At 40.8% G+C, this 23,590-nt stretch overlaps 2 protein-coding genes across 3 annotated transcripts in view; one reads left to right on the top strand and one right to left on the bottom strand.

The window, feature by feature from the left end:
• Nucleotides 1-5,702: 5,702 nt before the first annotated feature.
• CRH (corticotropin releasing hormone) lies at nucleotides 5,703-6,718 on the top strand. The gene has a single exon (XM_087825172.1). It carries the CDS (start codon nucleotides 5,703-5,705, stop codon nucleotides 6,345-6,347), a length of 645 nt encoding a protein of 214 aa, XP_087681298.1. The 3' UTR covers nucleotides 6,348-6,718.
• A 1,135-nt stretch (nucleotides 6,719-7,853) lies between these two features.
• Nucleotides 7,854-23,590, bottom strand: part of TRIM55 (tripartite motif containing 55) — a 40,063-nt gene continuing 24,326 nt past the window's right edge. For both annotated transcript variants that reach the window (XM_016206416.2, XM_016206420.2), the window contains one exon: nucleotides 7,854-8,704. In XM_016206416.2, the coding sequence (XP_016061902.1) occupies nucleotides 8,582-8,704 (123 nt within the window). In that variant the 3' untranslated portion in view covers nucleotides 7,854-8,581. The remainder of the gene's footprint in view (nucleotides 8,705-23,590) is intronic.

Below are 23,590 nucleotides of genomic sequence, written 5' to 3'. Positions count from 1 at the left end.
CCCATACCCTGAAACCATCTCTTCAAGGGGGGAAAGTGTCATTTAAAAAGTTTCTCTAAGAGTGGTAGAAAATGACTCAATAGCTCTAATCATGGACTTTAATATGGGTGGCAAAGAAAGTGTAGCTGGACTCCTCATAAGATGCCTTGGCTTATTATATTTCCCATCTAGTCCCACAGCAAACATGCTCAAATAAGTCTGGGGAATGCTCAGGATTTGGGGATTTACACTGAAGAAAAAATATTTTAAAACACTAGAAAATTCTGCAGTAAAAAATATGTTTAACCTTTCTTTAACACCCGCACCCCACCCCTTTTAACCTTTTGTAACACAAGTAACATTCCTAGGAGATCTCTTTGGGAATCTTTCTTTAGAGTGAAGAAATGTTCATGAATATAAATACCTATTCAGGATGCTTGGATGATGGATTTCTTTTCTTGTGACTAAGTATTGTAAGAAGATTAGTTCCTGCAAATTGCCCTTCCTGACAGAAAGTTCACACACATCCTCTCACTGCCCTCCATTCATTATCTGGAGCCTAAAACAGAAAATTCGATGGATTATGATGTAAATAGAAAGGTCAGTCTTGTCTATCAAGACAAACGCTTGTTAGAGAAGCAGAACTATGGCCCTTTTCTAATGCTCTGAATCATCTCCCCAGGGTAGATTACTTCCTAACTTCTGGAAAAATAAAGGGATGGGTAACAAAGTCCTTGCCATTTTCTGAGGAAAGGAGATAAAGCACCCAGTGGTAATTTCTGGGTGCTGAGAGATTTATTAACTGATGGGGAACTGAAAGGAAGCCCTGCCCCACCAACCCCTGAATAGGAGTGTGGCTGTCTACAGGTAGTGACCTGGGCTCTTAGAGCAATCCATAGGAGACCCTGCCATTGTCTTGTACAGCTCCTGTCATCACAGCACTTGATACTCATTAATAGAAGTCCAGTGGTAATTGTTACCGGCTATGTTGGCTCTCAGCTCTTGAGTTCAGCAAAGAAAGAATTCAGAGCCAAGAACTCTAGCACAAGAGGAAGTTTATCTATCTACCATGTTTTAACATTTGCTAGGGGCTGGAGTAATGAATATGGCAATTTATAAATACAATCAAATCTCTGTTACAGAGTTTAAAGTTGAGCCAGGAAGATACATATTGTACCAGTAATGATTTAAAAACGTGAGCTCTATGATGGAGGGCATTCATGATGTTAGGAGAACATAGAACACAGGTCCTAAACCTAATCTAGGAACCTGGGGAAGATTCCTTCAACCAATTAGTTTTCTTTTAAATAAGAGAAGGGTCTTTTTTTGTTTTGTTTCTTGTTTTTGTTTGTTTTTAAGTAGAGATTCACAATTAGGAACATAGTGTTACCTTAATTTAAAAAAAACCATATGAGCTTAGGAAAAATTCTCAAGGGAAACAACAGAATATTAACTGAGATTACCTTTAGATTCTGGAATCTGAGGAATTTTGTAGTCTTCTTTATACTTTTCTAATTTTTCCAAGTTTCCTACAAGGAGAATGAATATCTTTGATAATCAGAAGAGATCATTAGAAGTTACTGTTACCTGTGAAGCAGTTAGATATTTGTACTGTTTGAGAACCTTTCCTTGGCCCTTCCCATAGAAGCAGAAGGTAGTTAGTTATTAATCTACCTCAAGCACAATTACAAGCAGTTACCAAACCATCTGTCCACCCTAGACTGTCACTGGAGATGGTAGATTCATTTCAACAAATGTTTCAGTTAGCAAACTTGGAGACTGTCTTTGCCGTGAACTTTGCTAATAGAAGCACCCATTGGGATACTGTTATACAAGGAGATGCAGACAACAGGAATAAGCCTAGTAGTTACCTATTATTTCTTATATTTCTTTACTCATTAGATTGCTGGGCCATGCCTTTTTAATTTTAACTATACCCTATGTTATGTTTTATTTAAATTGGTTCTCCAATGACTCCTTTCAAAAAGTTATTCCTAGTTGTAAGACAGAATCTGTCAGTGGTGATTTTTATGGACTTGGGTATTTAGTTTACTGCACATGTAAGTCCTCTGCATCATGTTAATTCTCCAATCACACATCTGTATCATTATTTTGAGAACCACATCACTCTATACTTATCAAAAGATCTCTGTTTTCCAAGGTGAACTCGGTGAAAACTCAAATTAATGCATCTTAAGTTGGCAATGCATTTAAAAACCTCATGTTATAATGACAAGGTTCAGCTTAAAGGCAAACTGCAATGTGTGCACACAGAAACTTAAAATTTGGTGCCCAGAGTCTCTTTGTTCTCATGCCTAATGAGGTTTACAAGTGATCAGATTTACCAGTATGAGGAAAGTCTAGGAAAAGGCACCTCAGCACTGGTGTGTGACTATGACACTTTACCTAAACCCATCTTCTCACCAGTTTGTTCATGTTCCTCTGCTAGAAAAGGAAGTTCAAAGGGTATTGTTCTGTTATGGAAATAATAAAGGCTGGTAGTCAAAAGAACCAACAGTAACTAGTTGAGTGAATTCATGTAAGTCACTTAACCTTTCTAGTTCTCACTGAAACCAAATTATCTTCAGACATTTTTAAGGTGAACATTCAGTGTTTTGATGAGGTCTACCTTTTGCATAAATTGTGAGTAGGGACTACTCTGCACAGTCCCTGTTCCTCTGGGATGTAGGCCTTTTGTTCCTCACTTTTAGTCAGAGCCACTTTGTCCCTAACCAACTACCTACTCTAGGAAAGTCTCACAACAAGGATTCAACAGTGGTGAAGGAGCTATATTAAAACAACATCCTCCTTGTGGCCCAATAAGATAGGCCTACGGCGTGTGTCTTCTCTGGAGGAACCTCCCAGGCCTCCCTAGAGAATACCCTGGTCTTACCCCCTTCCCCATCTTCTTCTGCATCCATTTACTTGAACTTTGCCTTCTGAATCTCCTTCCACCTCCAGATTAACATCCAAGCTGATATCTGCCAATGGGGACAGAGAAGGATTCATGAAGGAAAGTAAACAAAAAAGTTGAGATTCATTCCAACTTAAAAGGGATAAATACTCACACACAAAAAATTAAGGCTCTGTATGCTCCCTACCAACACAAAACACAGCTTTCCTCTAAAATCTCAACCATTTTTCATAATCATGATCTTCTATTAACAACTCACATCTTTCCCAAGAGACACATTTCTTTCTCTGTTCCATAGCGCAATGATCCATCTAAGGCTGACTTCTGTGGAAACTGCCAGAATTTCTCTTTTTACCTTCTTTTTATTTCTAAGAGCAGTTGTAGATTGGTATAGAGCAAAATGGGAGTCGAACTATGCATTACATCATTTGTCATGTTAGCTACAAAGGAAGCAGCAGAGGTACCAGAAATGAAAATGAGGAAATTTCTGATAAACAACTTTCATGGTTATCTAAAAGCTGAATTGAATCATAGATACCGGAGCTTGGCATTGCATTTTGAATTGCACAATTAGAGGTAACTGCCTCCCACCTATATGATAGTATCAATTTAATTTGAAATGTGAGTGTGATTTTATAGTCATTCCATTCTGTGGAAGTGCCAGAGAGCATTTATTTATCAGGCTCCCACAGAGCACATCTGAATTCAGCAAAAGAAATGGTTAATAATAATAATAATAATAACAATAATAATAATAAAAAAACTGGGTGTCCCTGACATGGATACTATCATGGATGTTAATAGCATTTGGAAGTAAAATGAATGAGTTTACCTTTTTACAGGCTCACTTTGCATCAATGCAAACATGCCCTGTTATCAAGCAGCTAAAACCTTTTCCAGTATAGAAAAGAAAGCTAATGGGTGCTCTTCTCATGGGGTTTGCACTGAGTAAACTAAATAAAGATTGTTTAACTCATGCACCTCTCACCGGTCCTTTCTCTAATTTGGGAATAAAAAAAGCCCACAGTTACTTTCAGATTGTGAGAGAAGAGACAAAGGAGGAGCAACATGGTTCTGGAAGAACTTAAAATCTTCGCTGCACCCCAGGCAGACCCTGGTTTGTGCCCCTTCATCATGGGAGTAGCTCTTGCCATCATTTAAAAAACTTGAGCTGCATTTTATGAGACTTATTGGTCTTGCCTCTGCAGACTCATAATTCTGTTGCCTGTTCTTGGGGAAGAAAAAAAGAGAGGCTTATAAGATGAATGCCCCTGCACTCCCACCCCCCTGTTCTTCATTCTTACCCAGGCAGCAAGGCCGTGGGGCATTTTCTCTTAGCAAAGGCATATTTTCAGATTCCGAGGTCTGTGCAGGACAACTGGTCAGAGTAGTTAGGAGGGCAAGGGGAGAAGAGGGTCCAGAGCCACCCGCTAAAACTGGTTTCGGCTTTCCTGGCAGGCCTGCACCATGGTAGACCTCCCTTCCCTTGAACTTCCCCTTCCTCTCCCCTACCATTCGCCATCTCTTTTTCTGATCCTTAAGTTGGTCTTTCCTAGTAAGAGGCCAATATGTTTTCACACTTGGGAAATCTCATTCAAGAATTTTTGTCAATGGACAAGTCATAAGAAGCCCTTCCATTTTAGGGCTGGTTGACGTCACCAGAGAGGCAATAAATATCTGTTGATATAATTGGATGTGAGATTCGGTGTTGAGATAGCAAAATTTCTGCCCCTGGTTCACTGGCAGGGCCCTATGATTTATGCAGGAACAGAGACAGCACGCAATCGAGCTGTCAAGAGAGCGTCAGCTCATTAGGCAAATGCTGCGTGGTTTCTGAAGAGGGTCGAAGCTATAAAATCCCACTCCAGGCTCTGGTGTGGAGAAACTCGGAGCCCAGTCCGTTGAAAGACTGAAGAGAAAGAGAAGGGGGTGGGGAAACCCACAGTGGAAGCAGAAAGGAGAAGGAAAGAAAACGCCTGGTAAAGCCCCGGAGACCTTAATCTGCAGCCGGGAGCGCCCCAGAAGGTAGGGAGCGCCTAGACGGGCCGGCCTCCAACTTCGCGCCGCCCGAGCCGCCGCCGTGCCTTCCCTTGCGCGCGCCTGTGTGCGAGTGTGTGCGTGTGTGTGCGTGTGTGTGTGCGTGTGTGTGTGCGTGTGTGTGTGCGTGTGTGTGCGTGTGTGTGTGTGTGTGCGTGCGCGCGCGCGCGTTTACTGTGCCTCAAGATCCCGTAGTAGCTGGGATGGGGCAAAAGCAAACTTAGACGGCTACTCATTGTTACCCGGCCGGCCAGTTACTCCTCGCTGGCTGTGCAGACGAGCACCCCGTCGACCCCGATCCCTGAAAGGAGGACGCTGGAGCGGGGGTGGGTACGGAGGAGGACCGTGCAGCCGTTCTTAATTCGGAGGAAAACGCTGAAACATCCGAAAAGGGGTGGGAGTAAGAGCGGCTGAGACCTTAAATTTGTAGATCCTCTCTAGAGCTCGAGAGATCAGTTTCAGGAATCCCTGGAAAGGGGATTCAGAACCAGTCCCTTCGGGAGGGGGGTCTTGGAAGGAGAAGGGTCACTCCAGCCTGGCGAGGGGCTGAGCTCCGGCGCGGAGCCCGCAGGCGTCCGCTTTCCTGCTCCGTCAGTCCCAGTTCTGGGGCTTCAGCACTGCGGACAGCGCCCGCCCGAGCCCCGAGCCCCGAGCCACGTCCAAGCTGCCCGGCGGGAAGATCCCCCACAAACACACTCCCCCAAGCGCACCCCCTAGTTGAGCTAAACTCTGACCAACTCTTTCTCTCTTTCCTTCTCTTAGCGCCCCTAACATGAGACTGCCGCTGCTCATGTCCGCGGGCGTCCTGCTCGTGGCTCTCCTGCCCTGCCCGCCATGCAGGGCCCTCCTCCTGCGGGGGCCTGTCCCGGGCGCCCGGCGGGCTCCACAGCTCCCCCAACGCCGGGATTTCTTCCAGCAGCCGCTGCAACCCCTGCAGCCCCTGGGGCCCCTGCAGCCCCTGCAGCCGCTGAAGCCCCTGCAGCCGCTGAAGCCGCTGCAGCCGCAGGCTGAGCCGGCCTTGCTCCGCACGGGGGAAGAAGACTTCCTCCGCCAGGGTAACCTCAATAGGAGCCCCGCTGTTGCGCTCTGGCTAGCCTCCTCGCCCCTGTCGCGCCGCAGCGACAGCCGCCTTTCGCCCAACGAGGTCGCCGCCAACTTTTTCCGCGCGTTGAGGCAGCTGCGGTCGCTGCCCCCGCGCCGGCTCGACAGCCCTGCGCACCCGGCGGCGCGCGGCGCCGAGCGCGCCCTCGGCGGCCGCCAGGAGGCACCGGAAAGGGAGAGGCGGCTGGATTCGCCGCTCCTCTCGCTGGATCTCACCTTCCACCTCCTCCGAGAAACCTTGGCAATGGCCAAGGCCGAGAAGTTAGCGGAGCAAGCTCGCATCAACAGGAAACTAATGGACATGGCTGGGAAATGAAACGGTGCGTTTGGCCAAAAAGATTCTGCATTTAGCACAAAAATCAAAAATAAAAATACAGTATTCTGCACCATAGCGTGGCTCTGATACCATTTGTTTATTTTTATATAGCTTGAAACGTAGAGGATGTCCAGCGAGAGCGCCTGTCCCCTAAATTAGCATGCACAAAGTGTATTCATGCACAGCAATAGCAACAAAATGGTATTTGCATTGTCTACTTTTAGTTTCCATTTCTAGGTGTCTTTAAAGGTGTTTAAAACCCAGGAGGAAACGTTTTGAAGAAGCAGATAGAAGTCACCCAATTGACTTTGTTGTGGTCTGAACCAAAGAGAATGCCATTTTCTTGAGTGGGTAAGAGAAAACATGTAAGCTCTTTGAATCAACTTTTCCTTGTAAATGTTTCAGTAATAAAACATCCTTACAATCCTTGGTCAATTCGGCTGTGTAAGAGAATGTTCAATAGTTATATTTTTAATAAATGCTGCAAAGGTAATCATGACTTTATTTTTCCTCTTCAGTGATTTTTCCTGTTCAGCTACTGGCTTCCTCCAAACTGATTTAAACACAAGAAAAAACAAAATCCCTTGCATTTTTTCCTACTACAAATACAAACATAAGTCAATGGCTTACACAGATCCTGGAATCTCCCTGGGCTCATCTCTGTATCTCAGATTACTCCTCTGAGATTGAGTTAAATAATTTGAGAAGTTGCTCCCAGCTCTAAGACTTGTTAATTCAATACATGGAAGATCAATTCATAATGGAAATAACATTTAACCCTGATTAACTATAAGATGTAAACTAATTGGGGAGAATTGGGAAGGAGGAAAAGAGAAAGGTTGAGGAAGGGCATTTTTCCAAACTATAGGGCCAAATGCTGCATTTTTTTTCCTATGAGAAAGTTTCGTACATCATTCAGCTATTATTTTGCTACCATAAAATATTTTTTCTAAGCTATTTTCCAATGCCTACTTCTCACAGGAGAAACTTGATAGCCTCTCCACTTAAAACAACTAAATTTAGTTGCTATAAAATGGCACTTGAGAAAATTTTTATAAAGAATATTTTGACTTTAATAACTCCACAAATAGCCTCCTCATTTATGTCTACTCCAACCCTAATCACTGTAATTCTTAGGAATATAAACTATCTCTATTCACTTCTAAATTCAAACAACATGTCTAATTGGTTTTACAGTGCATTCACCTTTGGTAGTTTAGTTACAACTTTAAAAATTCAATTGAATGTTTAATACCTCAAAATTAATTTGGATATATGAAAATGCTTCTTCCCTTGGGACTCTTTAAATACACTTGACTAATGGATTAATAAGATAAAATGAAACACTGAATAAATCATTATAAGACTAAGTTGTTAAAAACAGCATTTATTTAAGAGTTCATACAGAGTAAAGCTGTACTTATGTTCTGAAGGAGGCATTATGGTGGGACAAATAAAACATGATTTAAATATATATACATATATAATGTATTGTGTATGTATATATATTTAAACACATGCAGCTGTATCTCAGAGGATACATGAGAAAGTAGACAGTTCCTGTTGAAAAGTTTTTTATTTTTTCAATTAAAGTGCCTGCTATCTGCATATTTAAAACTGAGATTAGAAAATGTCACAGGAAATGTCCTAGCCCTTTAGACTTCTGGACTATGAAAGTGTCACCAGAGCCAAAGAACATTTCTAGATATACATCCAGCGACATATATTACAGAAAAGAGGAAACCTTTGTGAAACATTACATACCTTTGGTCAATGATTTACCCTTTGTCCACATGTTGATAAATCAGTCACTTCTGAATTAATACTGAATTTCACTGACCATCCACATTGTTAATAAGGAAAGAGAATAAGAGCTACTATGATAGAATAACAAAAGCTAGTGCTTATCAGAGACGAGAGTGTAGTGCCCACTTTTTCCAACACTTACCACTTGTTACTGACACGCACTCACACATACCACACTTACACATCCTTCATGTTTCCCACACAATAAAAGATTTGCATAAGATCAAGTTTCTTTTTTTCCAGTGCTTTCTGCAACTGTTTCCCCTTAATACATTAGATAAATCATCTGGAATTAAAGATTTTATTTTTTTGCAGAAATCTTGTTCAGAGGTCCCTTTTATCATCTGCATCGTATTAATTTCATCTAGGTTCCCTGCTGCCTGTGTGAGTTTCAGCCAGGCAGACGGGGGCAGCAGTTGGAATGAACATCATTCATTCAGGGAGTTCAACCATGAAAAAGAGAAGACATGGCGAGCTGGCTCAGAATCAGCTCCAGTCCCACTCCCTGAAGCTGCAGCTTGTCCCTGGAGGGAAGGGTCCTCAAATCCAGTCTGCAACAGAAGAAAATCTGAGTCAGAGGAAGAAGAGGCTAGTTCTTTTGGGGATGGTCCAGCCACTTTTCTACTGGGGAGAAAGGATCATCATAATAATAATTATATAGGACATAATTATTATTAGGGATGGGAAGCAAGCTCAGGTTATCTTGACTATGGTCAAGAGCCATGAAAGTAATTAACACTCATGATCTAAAAAGGGGCAACAGTAATGCATGCAGTGGGAAGTTCTTGGGAAAGAGTTCAGGCTATTTTACTTTTTTTTTTTAAAAAAGGCCACTTGTACATTATTTACTGAAATGAAAGTTGCCTTGAAACTAATGGGAATTTGGATTTAGAAAAGTGTTCAAAATAAAGAAAATCCTGTTTTAAATGACATTGCTACATCACATGACATGGTAGGACATATTACTATAATGTCTCCACTGCTAAAGTAAGAATTTCCACTAGGTTGTGAATATATATAGTATAATTTTTGTTAAAAATGCAGTCTTAGTTTTGAGCAAATCATGAATGAAAGGACTTTTTTAAGGCCATAAATCTAATAGCATCAATATTTCTAAAAATGTACCTGTCTTTTATATAGATACCACTATAAAAGACATTTATCTTTTATAGATACCTGACAAATACAAGTTGTAATTTTGAAGTAGTTGTTCAATCTCATCTATAAATGAAATTTAGGTATTTATGTCGTTTTGAGTTTAAAATATAACTTGGTAAAATGAGGGACAATTATAAAGAAGTCCTGTTGAGATGCAATTTGAGGTATAAACTCAAACTCCTTACATATAAAGGGACCATGACAAACACAGGTCTTCCTAGGAGAACTACCAAAGACAGGCTGACACATTCTGATGACTTAGATTATCCCACTGGATTAGAATGCCACTGATTTCAAAGCAATGAGGTAGGCACATGCATTCAATCAGGTGCTCGGGTGATTTTATGAAGCTGCTAAATGAATGAATACCTGGCACAAGCAAAGCAGAACTTGGATATTGGATACATATGTAGTTTCGTTGCCACTCAAAATACTTTCCAGTGAAAAATGAATGTTTGTCCTGCACTTTACCTGATTTTACCCTAAATACATGTTTTGGGGTAGTGTTTCAAGTTCAATAAAATTATCCCAAGTCCTTATGGCTTTGGGATTATCTCTCCCAAAACCATGTTGCTCCCTAATATGATGAAATCATATTAGCCACAGTAGAATAAAACTGAAACATGCGGTTTTCTATGAAGGAACAGTTGAGACACCAAGTGCAATTGGGCTTTTACAAAAAGGCTGCTGTTGGATTCTGCTGGTAATGGGTTGGCTAACTCAGTGTTCTTGGAGGTAGAATGAACATCATCTTGACAGAATCCTGTGCCTATTTGTGCACATCAAATTCCTCTCCTCCCCACCATAGTCACCTTACTCTCACAAATCCTAAAAAAAGAAACAAGTAATCTGGGCATATCACTGATCTGTAAAATACTTTTTTCTAACCATTTTATATGAGTGGAGAGTGAAGTATGCCTAGAGGAACAGACCATTGGGTCCATTTTGTAGCCTTTTTTCCTTGAAGACAATTTCTAACCTAGAAAAACTACCCTGACAGCTGTTTTAAAATATCTAGTTGGGTCAGGTATTCTCTGCAGAGGGATATAGTCTTCGTGCAGCAACTGGTTGCTAACAAACTATTTGGGACTGCTTTTGGAATTTCTCTATATTTCTGTGCTTTTCTGTACCCAAGTTTAAAATCTATCTCTCATTTTAAATGTTTTAGTTACTAATACTCTACAGCCTTCAAAACTTGATATTAAACAGTTTGGGTTTGCTGCTTTCACACCCTCATGTTCTCAGTCAGTTATTAGATTTTCCTCCAGACAATATGTACCTTATCTTTCAGATAAGCTATCTTTCAGGGAAGAAAGGCCAGTGCCCGAGTGGGGGCCAAGAGCAGAGTTTATCCAGAGTATCTTTAGGTGAAAAATATTTTTAAAATCAGGGGCAAGGATATGGAGAAAAAGAAACTCTTTTGCTGTTGGTGGGAATGTAAAATGGTGTAGCTGTGTGTGGAAAATAGTATGGTGGTTCCTCAAAAAATTAAACATGGAATGACCATATCAGCCAGCAATTCCATTTTTGGTTATATGCTCAAAAGAAATGAAAGCAGAGACTCACAGATATTTGTACACTCATGGTTACAGCAGCCCTATTCACAGTAGTTAAGAGGTAGAAGCAACCCAAGTGTCCATCACTGGATGAATAAACAAAAGGTGGCATATACATGTAATGGAATATTACTCAGCCTTAAAAAGAAAGGAAATTCTGACAAATGCAACGTGGACGAACCTTGAGGACATTATGATAAATGAAATAAGCCCATCAGAAAAAGGCAAATACTGTATAATTCCACTTGTATGAGGTATTTAAAGTAGTCAAACTCATAGAAACAGAAAGTAGAGTTGTGATTGCCAGTGGCTGGGGTAGCGGGCACTGGGGAGTTCTTTCCTGGGTACAGAGCTGCAGTTTTGCAGCGTGAGGAAGTTCTGGGGATTGGCTGCGCAACAATGCGAATGCACTTAACAACACTGAACTGGCATTTAGAAATTGTTAAGATGGTAATTTTTATGTTACGCATTTTTTTACCACAATTAATTTTTTTAAAAATTAGGAGACGTCACATTAAAATCTGGATTTGTAGGTTCCCTTGACAAAACGGAAATGTAACAACCCAGAAAGAACCTGCACGGCGCGCTAAGCAGTGCTGCCCCTCAGACCGCGTGCGCTCTCTCCTGCTGGCCGCACGACCAGTCCTCCCTTTCGCCTCCTCATGCGAGGCTGGTTTCAGTGGCTACTTATCATTGTGCTTGTACAGTTGCTATGCTCAGAGCAGAGTTAAGAGGAAAGCAAACTGTATCTTGTATTTATGCTTCTATCAACATTTTCTTTGACTTGACCTGCTTTCTCGTTAATGTTACCTTCTTAGTCTCCAAGAGCATACCAGCTAGTTACTCTTAACAAAAGGCCAGTTTTTAGTAGGAAGGTGTCAAAGGAAAGAGAATAAAATGCTCAGTGGAATATTTAGCTTGATTTTTATGCTAAATGTGATGATTTTTTTAAAAAAACAACATGCTTCTTTTGACAAGATTCTTGAAAATCAAAGCATGAAACTGCCTTCAGTGTTCAATTAGGCACCTAGCATAGGGGATATAACTGGGTGCAGTTTGGTGAACATGTTCTTGCTTTGGCTTGGGGACAGTACCTGTAGCCCCTTTTACCTGAATGGATCTCGCACCACATACTCCACTGACTGAACATGTCTGGGTAGCCACATTTAGGAGGGGAGTTGTTATTATTTTTTGGCTGACCCAAAGTAAAAGAGTGAGCTCTGCCAGGTCATTTTATCAGTAACCAGTGCCTTCAGGCTACCTCTAAGATTTTTAGGGTTCCATGAAGTGCCAGCCTCAGCCTTTCCCCAAATGGTCATCCCCCTACATCACCCATGATCCTGATCCATTGAAATTTATGTCTTATGTCCCATTCCCTCAGGCTTATCCAAGTGATAGTAACTGATGTGATGAACTGAACTGCAAGTAATATATTAATGGGTGACAATGGCTTGATGTTTACTCCTGCAAGATAACATTTTGCCTAGAAATGTCCATGTCTTATTCTGAGGGAACACTGTTGTGGACATGTTAGCCACTCTGCCAGGCCATTGATGGGATGCTAGGGACAGTGAGGAAATTTGTGTCTAGGTCCCTACACTTGGGCCTCCATCTCCTCTCTGCTGCTGTGTCAATCACAAATGCAACTCGACAGCGGGATCTGGTGACCACTGCAATGTGAAATGCCAGTCTTTCTAGGCCTATTCAGAAGAACGCTTGCCTGTCTATAACAAAATACATTACCGTAGAGGAATTTGGATAGGAGGGGTAAGGCTAGACTTGAGGCTGCTGAGTGGGCAAGCACCTGTGTCTACCCTGCACCTGCTAGGCTGGGTCAGAGAATCAAAGCCAGATGCTGGAAACAGGTGTGAGTAGGAATGCTGAGGTCATGTTAAGAATGTTTATTCAGAAAGACTAAACCCAAGCATTGGCCTGCCCCACTACTTAGCATTCCTGAACCTCAGGCCTTTGGATAGCTTACGCATTATGGATTCTGGACTGGAAATGAGAGTACAGCCAAGAGCCTAGGCCAGTCATTATGCCTGAGAAGTAACTGAGGCAGATCTGTGACTCACAGGCAAGGGTCTAAGCCCTGGAAAATGTCAGGCAGGTCTGCCATCGTGGGCATTTCTCTCACAGGAATGCAGACATTTCTGCTTAGCAGCGGAGCAACCAAGATACGTTAGGAATGAAGCAAAGAACCGTGAAAATATAGCACGCTCTCCATGAAAGCTAGAGGAAGAAGGAAATAAGTACATCCCCTACCCCCCACCCCCACCAAAGGAGCCCAAAGGAGCTCTGGAAGGAAAACACTAAGAAGCATTTTTTTCTTGGGAGGATTTTCAGCTATACACAGAGTGATTGAAGGAATGGGTGAAGGGAGTTGATTTGGGGGCTCTGTTGCCATTAGCTGCTTCCTTCTTGCTAAGGGAAGATCTGAAACCAGAGTAATTTCCTTAGGCCTATGAAACAAGAAGAAATTAAGCTCGCTCACTTTTTCTTAACCCGGAAGATGTACGGTGTATTCTGCTTGTTTTGTTTCAAGCATGGTGTCTAGGACTTGATGGGGTCAGGCGGGGAGCAGGAAGAAGGTAAAATGGGTGTGTCACAGCCTAGCAAAAACTTAAAGCCAGCTGTTCTCTCAGCTATGGACCTGGCGATTGTGTGTCCAGTATAGAGTGTGCGTGTGCTCACCATTTCTGAAAGGAGAGCTGAATCACAAAGAACTGCTAATCAGATCATTGATTCTTCAGTCAAGGGCTTCTTTGCCTTATGTTAGACAAATAGGCCAGACAGGTTCTCAAGAGCTATGGGAGGGTGAAATTATTATACCCAGTTGGCAGATGAGAAAACAGACTCAGAAAGGCTGAAGAACTTGCTCCAAATAATTCTAAGGATAAAGTGCTGAGAGTTGTTAATAGAACCACAAATCCAAAGAGAAAAAGGGCAGCTAGAGCTGCTGAGCAGATGAGACTCAGGGAATGGCCAACTCCAGCACTGGAAGCCAGCGAGAGAGACAGATTGGTCAGCAGCATGGGGTGCCACTACAGGATAGGAATGCTCTCATTTGCAATGGACAGCCACATCCCTGCAAGCAGTAGAGGCCAGAAGCGGCCACTGTCCTGTGGAGGCTGTGCCAAGGTGTCATGGGTGGTGTGTCCAAGCAGGGGAACCCTTAGTCACACTATTTTTGCTTCAGTCACATCAGCCCAGCTGAAGTGGGGGTTCACTCACTTTTCCTAGATGTGGGCTTGGCCTCTATTGTACTGCACACGCTCCATGGGGAAAGATGAGGGATCATTGGGCACCAAGCTCCAACTGCTCTATGATCTTGAGCAAGTCACTTATCCTCTGTGATCCCTCAATATAAGATAGGGAAGTTTAACAATTCCTTATATACAGTTATTGGGAGGTTTAAGTGAGAGAATCTCTATGAAAGACTGTAAATGATAAAGCAGTATACACACATTAGTTACAGCCACTGCCACGTGGAATTGGTTTTTTAGGTGCATTAACATGATGGTGGATTAATCCTTCCTTTGTGGGCTATAGTGGAAACAAAGGCATTTCATGGAAGCCACTGAGATACATAAATAAAGACAGGAAAAAATCCACAGGATGTACAACACTAGCACAGGTCTTAGGTTAAATGAGAATAATAAACAATTTAAAAACAGAGGAAGCAAAACTCAACTAGCTATGTCATAACAACTTCCCCAGAGATTTCTCCCTGGTGCCTGCGTTACTGTTTTCATGGAATTGTAGAGCTGTAGACACAGGTTGCCAGGGGAAATGAATTCATTACATTGCTCACACACAATTTATATTATATTTTCCTCTTTGGAATGGATACATTCATTTAGCTTCTTATTAAAGTGACATTTACTAAGGATGCTATTTGGTCCTGAGATGTTTAGCCTACAGTTTTAATATAGATATATATTTTTTGTCATTTTACAAAAGTCCCAAATTGACAATTATTAGGATGTCACTTTTCCAGCAGGAAAAAAAAAATAAGCCCAGAAAAAGAAAATTGCAGTTGTAGGATACAAATGAAAAAGCATTAATAATGTTAATGGAATGACCTCACTAAAGCTTACTTGTTTAAGAAAAACCTTACTCTCTTCTATAATTTGTTTCTATGTAAAAATGCCTGCATTTCATTATTATAACATCTTGTAATTTCAAGGATTATTAAATTCTGGACAATGTGAAGCAGTAAATGCAGGCCAGTCCTGACCACTGATCAGTCTTCTATTTTTACTAAGCTTTGAAATTCCAGCACAGTCAGGACACAGGGCTTATCAGTGGTTTGTAAGCTTGAATCTCCTAATTCAATCTCTCTCAGTAGGGATTTCTGTTAGAAAATAATTCGACACACTGAATCCCTCAATTAAATTTAGAGAACATAGTTACATTTTCATTTATTTCTGTTTGTTCTGGAAAATTAAATAAATCATTTCAAAAAACACAGGACCAACAGTCACGCTCATGGGAAATCATGTTTTTGATCTCCTGCTTAATTTTTTGAAATGTTCTATAATAACTTGTGAAATTAATCTTGCTCAGCAAAGAAGCCTTCCAGCCCTCCAGCCTCAGGTATCTCTCACCTCTCAGTCTCTGGTGGCAGCTGAAGTTGATGTTTGCCCCTGAAATCAGTCAATGATTTGGTCTCAAAGGTTATTTGCCTGAAAATGGTTTTATTTTTTCTGTAACACCTTGTGGAGACACAGGGCTCCCCAGGGATGCTTTGGCGTATTGTTCATTCCGATTTAGAGAAAATAGGAATATTTTCAAGGGGACTAAATCTTGGGATGATGAAAAATTTGATAAGGTCTCAGGTCTGGGGACACATATTTGTTTTTGAGAGCCTAAGAAATAAAGCCTGGGTTTCAAGAAAAGAAAAGACTCTTTGCTCCTGCCAGTCTTTTGCACCATTTAAATCATAGGTCTTTCTTTTTCCCCTTTCCTTTCCTTTCCTTTCCTTTCCTTTCCTTTCCTTTCCTTTCCTTTCCTTTCCTTTCCTTTCCTTTCCTTTCCTTTCCTTTCCTTTCCTTTCCTTTCCTTTCCTTTCCTTTCCTTTCTCCTTTCCTTCTTTCCTTTCCTTTCCTTTTTCTTTCTTCCTTTCTTTCTCAGAAGTTTTTTTTTTTTTTAATTTTCCTCTGGAAGTACCTTTATGGAGCCTGGGTTGGGAACTAAGATGACCATGGGCTATTTTTTTGGGTGACATTTTCCATACGGGCCTTGACCCCCACACATCCTTTTGCTGTTTCAGAATGAAGAGCACACAGGTGTGGGTGACCCACACTGTTCCTCAGGCTCTGTCTCTAAGCTCGTGCTATGTAGAGAGGAACACTCAGGACAGAAGGGACAATCTGCACCTTCTTGGATTAGGAACCTTGGGCCTTCCTCACTGAGAGAACAAGCCTGGTGCTGGAAGTCCCTGGCCCATGACAGAGTGACCTCTGTGGGAAATGGTTTAGACAGGATGACGAGTGAACTAGGGCATAGGTGTGTCATGAAAATGCAGAAACTTTAGCTCATAAAGCAATTTACATCAAAACTAAAAATAGGGACCCACAGACCAGTGACAACTAATCACCAGACTGTAAAATTCAGTCTAGTCACTTAAAAGCATCAGGAACCTCAGTCATCCTGGCCTTGCTATATTTGGCCTTGTGCATGGCTGAAGGGGGAAGGGGAGGCAGGCTTGTTGGATTTAGGCCATGAGACCTTCCCTATGGCCAGCCATTTGGAATGCCCTAAGGGCTGTCAGCACCTACCTCCTCCAGGCTCCTTCCCACCTGCCCCCTATCTTTTCTAAGCTACCTTCAAAGGTAGTGAATGAGGATCCTCTTATTAGTCATTCAAGAAGGCAGAAAGAAAAAGAGGAAAGATAGAAAAGAAGTTATCTTTTCTTAACACTTACCTTGGCATAAATTCTTCAAGAAGATATGACAATGCTAAATGTGAATATGTCTAAACAGAGTTTCAAAAGTGATAGAAGTTAAAAGATAAATAGACAAATCCACAATTATAGTCAGAGATTTCAAAATTCCTCTCTCAGCAATTGATAAAACAAGTTAATTAAAAAGCAGTAAGGTGCCTGACCAGGTGTGGCTCAGTGGTTGAGCACTGACCTAAGATCCAGGAGATCATCGTTCGATTTCTGGTCAGGGCACATGCCCAGGTTGCGGGCTCGATCCCCAGTGCGGGGCTTGTAGGAGGCAGCAGATCAATGATCACTCTCTCATCATAGAAAGATGTTTCTATCTCTCTCTCTGAAATCAATAAAGATATATATATTTTTAAATCCATAAGGTTATAATAGATGAACAACACTTCAAATCAACTGGCCTAATTGATATTTGTAGAACACTCCACCCAACACAACAGAAAATACAATGTTTTCAACTGCACATGGAACATTCACCAAGTTAGGTCATATTTTGGGCCATTAAGCAAATCTTAATAAATTGAAAAGGACTGGAATCATATAAAGAATATTTTTCCTCCACAACAGAATCAAACTAGAAATTAAAAAGATATCTAGAAAATCTCCCAATGTCTAGAAATTAAATATTACTCATATAGATAAGCCAGAGGTCAAAGAAGAACCCAAAAGGTAAATTAGAAATATTGTGAATTAAACAAAAATACAACATATCTAATCTTGTGGGATGATCTAAACAGTGATTAGAAAAAAATTTACAGCATTAAATGCTTTTATTAGAAAAAAGGAAAGATTTTAAATCAATAATCCAAGCTTTAACCCTAAGAAACTAGAAAGAGGAGAAAAATGAAACTCAAATTAAGCATAAGGATGAAAATAATAAAGAGCAAAAATGAATGCAATATAAAATAGATCAAAAGTAGGACAAAACAAAACAACAAACCCTAATAAAACCAATAAAGTGGAGGACTTACATTACCTGTTCTGGAGACTTCTATAAAGCTCTAATAATCAAGCCAGTGTGATACTGGTAGATGAACAAACATACAGATCAATAGTACAAAACAGAGCATCAAGAAGTAGACCCATACAATATGGTCATTTGAATTTCTATAGTCATCAAGGTAATTCTCTGAGGAAAGGATAGTCTTTTCAATAAATAGTGCTGAAACAAAAGAATATCTATATGGAAAACAAACAAACACAAAAACTAAAAATCTTTATTTACCTCACATATACAAAAGTTAACTTAACATTATCTTAGATCTAATTTAAGATCTAAAACTATAAAAAATTCTAGAAGGAAACAAGAGAAAATCTTTTGGTTCTGAGTTAAGCAATGATCTTTTAAATAGGACACAAAATGCACATATCATAAGGGCGAAAAATGACAAGTTGGACTTCATAAAACTAAAAATGTTTGATCTTCAAAATACATTGTTAAGAAAATGAAAAAGCAAGCCATAGACTGGGAGAAAATATTTGCAAAATATGTCTGATAATGGAGTTTTATCCAAAACACATAAAGAACTTTATAACTCTCTAAGAGGATAAGCAACTCAATAAAAAAGTCAGCAAAATATGGGAACAAATACTTCATCAAAGTAAATATAAGAATGACTAAGAAGCACATGAAAAGATGTTAAACATCATCAGTCATCTGGAAAATGCAAATTAAAACAAGAAAATACCATACACATCCATTAGAATGGCAAAAATGTAAAAGATTAACACAATTCCAAGTTCTGTCTAAGAAGTGGAGTAACCAGAACTCTCTTTCATTGCTGGTAGAAACACAAAATTGAATAGCCACTGTGGAAAAGCTGGACAGTTTCTTAGGAAGTTAACCATGAATTTACCACATAATCCAGCAATTCCACTCCTAGGTATTTACTCAAGAGAAATGAAAAGACACATTCATAAAGACCTATATGTGAATGTTCATAGAAGCTTTATCTATAAATAGCCCAAACTGCTAACAACACAGCAACCATCTATCAAGGGATGAATAGATGAATTGTGGTATATCGATAAGATGGAATACTGCTCGAAATAAAAAGAAATGAGCTACTGATACATGCAACAAAATGGATGAATCTCAAAAGCATTATGCTGAGTGAAAAAGCCAGTCACCAAAGTCTACAGAATGTATCTTTTCATTTATATGACCTTCTAGAGCTGGCAAAACTGTAATGACAAGCAAAACATCAGCTGGGACGTAGGGAGGAGATTAACTGCAAAGACACCTCAAGGAACTTTTTGGAGTGACAGAAATATTCTGTATCTTAATTGTGGTAGTGGCTATACAATGCTACATAATTATAAAAAGTTCTTGAACTTTACACTTAAAATAAGTAAATTTTAAAAATCACATATCTTTCATCTTTTCATTCATCTAATATTCTGTGACTGTCTCTAATGTGTACATTCTGTCTTTGCTCTACTGGGCAATTGGTTCTAAAAATGCCTTTAGGTGGACTTCAGAGTTGAGTCATAATGGATTTTTATGGGCATCTAAAGGGGTAATAACAGTTGTGTAAACATTCAGGTAAATGAGTGCCTAGGAGGAGAGCTGAAAACAGTTTGGGAAATGAGGATGTATGTAAGAGCTTCAAGGCACGAAATATATTTTGGAAAATGCAATGGGCTATCCATTGCACTGAGAATCTATTATTATTGTCACTCAGAGTGATATGCATCAGTCCTAAGTCCATAACCCTCCCAATTTAAACATCCTGAAACAATTTATAAAAATGTTAATACTAAGTTTTTTCCTCTCTAACATTGTATAAATAGATGAAACTTCTCATTGAGTAGTTGCTTCATTTTCCTGGTGAGGAAACTGAGGCTCAGAGAAATTAAATGCCCAGAGTCAGGTGTAGAAGCAGGAAGACTGGGACCTAAATCCTTTTCCTAATTTCATTGATCTTTTCAGTGCCCTAAGTCTTAGCAGAATTTCTGACCAACTTATTTGTCTATTTTCAGGCTTGAAGAATAGAATGTGAAAAGTGGATATTCTATTCTCAAAAACAACAAATAGCTATAATATTGTAAAGCTTTTCAGGTCTTGTACAACTAAAACTTCATGCTCTGGTGAAATATATGAGTTGTGGTTCTTTACAGAGGCAGAAATTTTAATGTCAAAGTCCCTATCTCAAAGCAATTGGCTCTTTGTGGAGTGTGTGGGGGCAGCGTGGGGATGGAGGGGAGATGGGGTAGTCTTCTGACCTTGAGGCAGCTGCCATGGTCCAGCTCAAGTATCAGCTAGAGCAGCTGCCAAGTTAATCCGCCAAATAGGGGGACATTTTTTTGGAAATCCCTGTTCCCTGTACAGCTCCTATTAAATAGTTTGGGCAAGTTCTTCCACACAAGGCCGTTAAACCTCACTGGGAAGGGAGAAAGGAGAATAGGGAGGGGTTTACATTACTGCTCCCACTTCTGGAAAAATCTAATTGCCACTCATATTCCCAATAAAATACCCAATTGCCCGTGGGGATGAGGGGTGGGGTGGAGGCAGTCCCTGTGTTAGCACCCAGGTATAACTGGCATGTAAGTAGTACAGGAAGAGGAAGGGCAGCCAATGGAAGCAGACTGAACCAGGCATCTCCAGGAAATGAGGCTCACAGGGCCTGCTTTCCAAGGGAAGCCCACCTGTCTCACAAAGTCCTCCCCACCTTACTGTTGTTCTGTCTTCTGAAGTTAACTAGGGCCTGGTGTAATTTTTTTGAAATAAATTAAAAAATTAACACATAGGTCATTTTCACCAAACTCTCTTAGCATTGACTGAACATATAGCAGGCATGGCCTAGAAAGGTGGAAACTTAGGGGGCAATTTTGCAGCTAAAGACTAGTTAATGTATAGAGGCTTTACATAGTTTGACCTGTGACCTCTTTCAACAGGTTTTTCTGGGAGGAATGGGGTGTGATTGGGTTCAAAGTGCATCCTGCAGACGGATGAACAGGAACCAGGGCCTTCTATGAGATCCAATTTGATGTAGTGCTGAATTCAAACCCTGCTGAGAAATTATTTTTTCTTTGAGAATGAGGGTGGGGAAGGCAACAATGCTCTTCCAGTCTATCAAAAAGCAGAGTCCTCATTCACCACTGGTGGAGAGAGTTGATGTCTAGTTTTTGCCATGAGTTTCTAACACATAATTTGACTATGTGATTAGGTGAAGAGAGGGTACATGATACAGTAGAGATTGCATGAAATCACAGGCAGCAAAAGCAAGGGCAGGTGAATTGCCATGAGGAAAACACCTGGAAATAGAACATTGGTCTTAAAATATTTGCAGTTCCACTGATGAGGTCTGAAGTGAGTTCACAGGAGAGCAAGTAAGCCTGAGATGCTTCTGAGTTTCTAAGGCAACCTCATTCCCTGACATGGGACCAGTAAAGAGAGGTCAGACCACCAGTGAATCAAAGAGGACTTTGTATTACATTCTAAATGTTCAGGGGAAGACTAATGATGAAGTATGAAATCCCAACAACCTAACCTTGCATTGGACAAATACTAAGTTAGTGAGTTGGGTTCTGAGGTGGTGAAGGCGAACCAGGCCTGCAAAAAGTTCAGAGGCCAGGAATCTGAATCAGTGGTGAGGTCTGTATCAATCTGTCCATATCCTCTCTCACGGATCAAAGACTGGTACTCCATCATACACAGATTTCCTTCTCTATGTGAAAGGCTCTTTCTCAAACACTAAGAACTACACAAGCACAGCTCTTTGCAAAAATGAATGTCACTTCACCCTACCTGACCTCATCCCCACTGCCTCACCTTCATCTCACCAGACAGGCACATGAATGTCAGTGTTCATGACATGGGTTCAGTGGATGGCAGACAAGAAGCATGACTCTCCCCCTGCAGCCTCAGAGAAGTATTGCAAGGATATATGGCAACTAAGCCCAAAACCTGACTTCTCAGAAGGTAAGCTGGACTCTTCAGACAATTATTCAGATCCACATTAGAATATTCCAATAACGCATGGAGTTTTCTCTCTCCCCATTTGCCCCACTGAGTCCATGGCCAATACTTCCTCCCACTTCTCTTCAACACAAATAATGACAGAAGTAGTTAAGCACCTGAGCAGACTATAAGGACACTCAGAACATTCTAGGGGCACAGGTTTCTGGCTGATTATTAGACAGTGGGGTCAGGTCCCACTCACACACAGAGTTATGACAGGGATCCACAAAGATCCCACTGCCTTTGCTGAGCAGGCACCTAATGAGGCAAAAAGGAACTGCATGATAGAAGCTTCCAGAAGAGTCAAATGTGAACCCGGGAAAAAGTCAATAAGCCAGAAGTAGCTGAGGCCTTTCAGCACCAGTCACCCTGAATTGCTTCTGAGCTACAAGCACAGGGAGCTGGGTCTCAGGTCCAGCAGGGTCATTTACTAAAAGTGCATGGGGTTTGAATCTTTAAATATTATTCATTAAGCTGATAACATTCAAAAGGTTATTAAAGTAGTAAGATGGCAGTCCTTCAGCAAACCTCATAACAATAATCAAGAAAAGGCTTGACTCTGAGAAAGCTGTCTCAAAAATAACATGCTGTTTGTTGACTCTATGACTTTTCTCTGGTTCTAATTCTTCATGGCTGATAAGTGAACATTGATCTCTGGCTCTTTACTAATTCAGATCTCACCTGATTGCAATCTCCCTGATGTTGCTGTACCCAGGGCATCTTTCTCTCAGGGAACCCCCTCTCCTAGGAAAGACAGTATAAAGTCTGAAGGTTCAAAGACAACTGAGAAGTCACCTAGTCCACCTGCCCACCAGACCAAGAATTGCCTATGTATCCCTAACAGGAGTCATCTGGCCACCTCCTGGGCTCCTCTGGTGTAAGGAGATGAACTGCTGCTTCTTAATCTATGGAAACCCTACAGAGTCCTTTGCTGCTCCTCCCTTGGCTTTAAGAGCAGTGAATTCCCACAGCGTCGTGGAAGCCTTTTGAAACTGGCCTCCCCCAATGGCCATTTGGAAGGTCCTTTGTTACTGGATTACTGAATAATTGCCCGTGGAGTCACTTCTGAGTCAGGATTCCCCTCCATGCATGATTAGATAGTGAAGCAATTCTCCTCAGGAAGGTGCCTTGAGGTGATTGCATTGTGGGAACTCGAGGCCATAGTATTGTCTAGAAACTTGGTTCGTTTTAGGTGGCTGAGCCTCAAGGTTGGGGAGAAATTCATCTCTGGGCCTACAGAAGAGAAACATGATAAAAGAAACTACATGAGATGTTAGTCAAGGGAAAAGAAAACATTTCCTACCCAATAAAGTAAAAATCAAGCACTGAATTTGACTCCAGATGTAGTGAAGTATAAGAAAAGCCAAAAGTGCTAGGCAGATTGCTAACTCCTGTGAGGAAACAAGAAGAAAGCTTCACTGATATTATCACAAATAATTTTTCCAACATCATTTAGATGGACTTTTCATTTTGGTTCAGAGCCTTATTTTGTGCTCCTCACAGGGTCTCTTCAGAAATCAGCTCCTCCTCACCCAGCTTCCACTAAAGATGTAAGAATTCCCACACACTTTCTAGAAATAATCAAAGTCTGCTCCATTTTTTTAAAACCTGAAGTCCACCTCAAAATGTTTACTCAAACTAAACATTTATTTTTGTCATTTTCATCTGTGAAAATATATGGCACAAATTCCTGTTACTTTTAATTTTCCAAAAATCATTTCCTTTTTTTATCTCATGAAATGGCGGTTCACTTGAGCAGACACAGTCAAGATAATAAGTATTTTTCTGATTTTTGAGAAAATGT

Source organism: Miniopterus natalensis, chromosome 16 (genome assembly GCF_054644295.1).
Source record: "Miniopterus natalensis isolate mMinNat1 chromosome 16, mMinNat1.hap1, whole genome shotgun sequence".
Classification (NCBI taxonomy): domain Eukaryota; kingdom Metazoa; phylum Chordata; class Mammalia; order Chiroptera; family Miniopteridae; genus Miniopterus; species Miniopterus natalensis.
The sequence above is the reverse complement of the archived record's forward strand: the minus strand, read 5'-3'. Positions and strand labels throughout refer to the sequence as shown.